Genomic DNA, 2281 nt, shown 5'->3' with positions numbered 1-2281 from the left:
TCTCTCTCTCTCTCAAATAAATAAATAAATAAAATTTAAAAAATTTAAAATTACATAGGTTTACAAGATTAGAAAATGGTCATGAACATTAGAAGTGTTTTTAACTGTGGGAAAGGTAAGAGTGTGGAAAGCATTTATAAAGCCTTAATATATACAAATACTAACATAAATATAATGTTGCTACTTGACTGATTTTCACTTAGCGTGGGAGTGCCTGGAACATAACCTCCATGATAAGTGAGGGACCACTCTAACCACAGTAACAGGGCTGGCCAAAAGGAATTTTAAATCCACCTACATTTAAAGCAGTCAGCTCCAAAGCCGGGCATGGTAGCCTGGAGTCCAAGCACTCATACGCAAAAGGGAGGCTGAGGCAGGAGGATCCTTGCGAGTTCAAGACTGGCCTGGACTACAAAGTGAGCTCAAGGCCAGCCTGAACTGCAATAGTGAGACCCTATCTCAAAAAGACAAAATAATAATAATAATAATAATAATAATAATAATAATAGGGGCTGGTGAGATGGCTCAGTGGTCTAAAGCACCTACTTAGGAAAAGCTAAGCCAAGCAAAGCACAGGGACCGCGGTTCAATCCTCCAGCACCACATGCCAGCCAGCCGCGCCCCCTGGTGGGCTGAGCTGGCCACACACACACACACACACACAAATAAATAAAAAATTAAAATAATAATAATAATAATAATAAAAAGTAGTAAGCTCAGATTCAAAGTGGCATTAAACCAGCTTACTCTGAACAGCAGACATACTTGTCTGCTTGTCACACTCAGCACTTTTCAATGTCTCTGCTAAACTAAATGCATTGTGAAAACTTCAGCACTGACCCACAGAGCCTCATGCCCCAGACAGCCTCCCCGAAGGCGTCCCTATAATATTTCTCCCATCCAAGTACTAACCAGGCTTAGCCCTGCTCATCTTCCAAGGTCAGACAAGATAGGGTGTGTTCGGGGCAGTATGGCCGTGGACTCTACAATACTTCTGCATTACTCTTAGATTAAGGACAAAGCTCTTGAACATCAGAGGCAAGGGGCTTAAGTAGGATTGTTCTGTTAGGTTGGGCAATGAGCAGCCTGTGCCTCCCAGGGCGCCCAGCGCACTTACTGGTATGCCATGGCCCTGAAAGCGCAGCACATCCTCTTCCAGAAGAGGGGTGGGGACGACGAAAAATGCTGGCAACCTAGAAGACAGAGATTCCATTAGATTTCAGTACTAGGCTTCATTCAGAAGTATGAAGAAACCTCAACCTTACTGAATACAAGGAAGCTAAGCAGGATGTTATGAATATGACCATGAACCCCTTCTCTGAAGAACCAGCTCAGTTGAACTGTCATTCTCTGGTGTAAAGCACCCTAGCCAAATCACTGATGAATCTACATTGAAATCCAGGCCCTGCCTCAGATTCTGCATAATCCTAGGTAAGTTATTCCACCTGTCTCCTCTTCCATACAATGAAGACATAGAAATTGTAAAATTTAAAAGTACATGAATTCCAAATTTGGGGATGACCTTTCTTAACATGCAATACCAATACCAGCACCTGTATTGCTTTGTTATAATTCAGCGTAGTTAAAATTACTGACCAAATATTCTACGAAATACTGTGAAAACAACCAACAGATACCGTCTACTGTGTCAGACACTGCTCTACCACTTAAAATGCATTACTCACTTCATCCTCCCACAAGCCTTCTAGGTATGTATAATGATGATTTCTTTCTACACACAAAGAAACTGAACACAACACTGCTAAGGCCTATCCAGTCACTTAATTAATAAGCATATAAGGGAGCTGAGACCCAAACCCAGGCAGTATAACTATAAGTTTTCCAGGAGAAATAATGTTTTTAAAAAGAACAGTATTATCTATGTACGTAAGCAGGACGGTTTGGATAAGTGTACTATGGATTTCTGCTGGTCTGTGGAAAGGAGCAGTTAATGCTTTTACTTTGTCTTCTTCTTTTGTCTGTATTTAGGACAGGGCCTAAAGGGTCTACAAGGCCTCACTATGTACATCAGACTCATAGTGATTCTGCTGTTTTCAGCCTCCTGAGTGCTGGGATTACAGGCGCGCACCACCATGCCCAGTCTCACTGTCTGAGCGCACCGCAGGGGCGGGGCAACGCAGCACGCCAGGGATCGAACCCTGGCTGCTGCACTCTGCCTAAGCAGGTATTTTAGGGGCTGGAGAGATGGCTCAGTGGTCTAAAGCACCTACTTAGAACAAGCTTGGCAAGGCATCAGGGACCGCGGTTCAATCCCCCAGCA

At 43.3% G+C, this 2281-nt stretch overlaps 1 protein-coding gene across 1 annotated transcript in view; it reads right to left on the bottom strand.

The window, feature by feature from the left end:
- The window catches only part of Mtmr12 (myotubularin related protein 12), a 97592-nt gene that overhangs the window by 32603 nt on the left and 62708 nt on the right, over positions 1 to 2281 (bottom strand). The window contains exon 8 of the mRNA XM_004642289.2: positions 1118 to 1193. Coding sequence (XP_004642346.2) covers positions 1118 to 1193 — 76 coding nt within the window. The remainder of the gene's footprint in view (positions 1 to 1117; positions 1194 to 2281) is intronic.

Source organism: Octodon degus, unplaced genomic scaffold (assembly GCF_000260255.1).
Source record: "Octodon degus isolate 3935 unplaced genomic scaffold, OctDeg1.0 scaffold00149, whole genome shotgun sequence".
NCBI classification, from domain to species: Eukaryota; Metazoa; Chordata; class Mammalia; order Rodentia; family Octodontidae; genus Octodon; species Octodon degus.
This window is presented reverse-complemented; position numbering and strand designations above follow the sequence as displayed.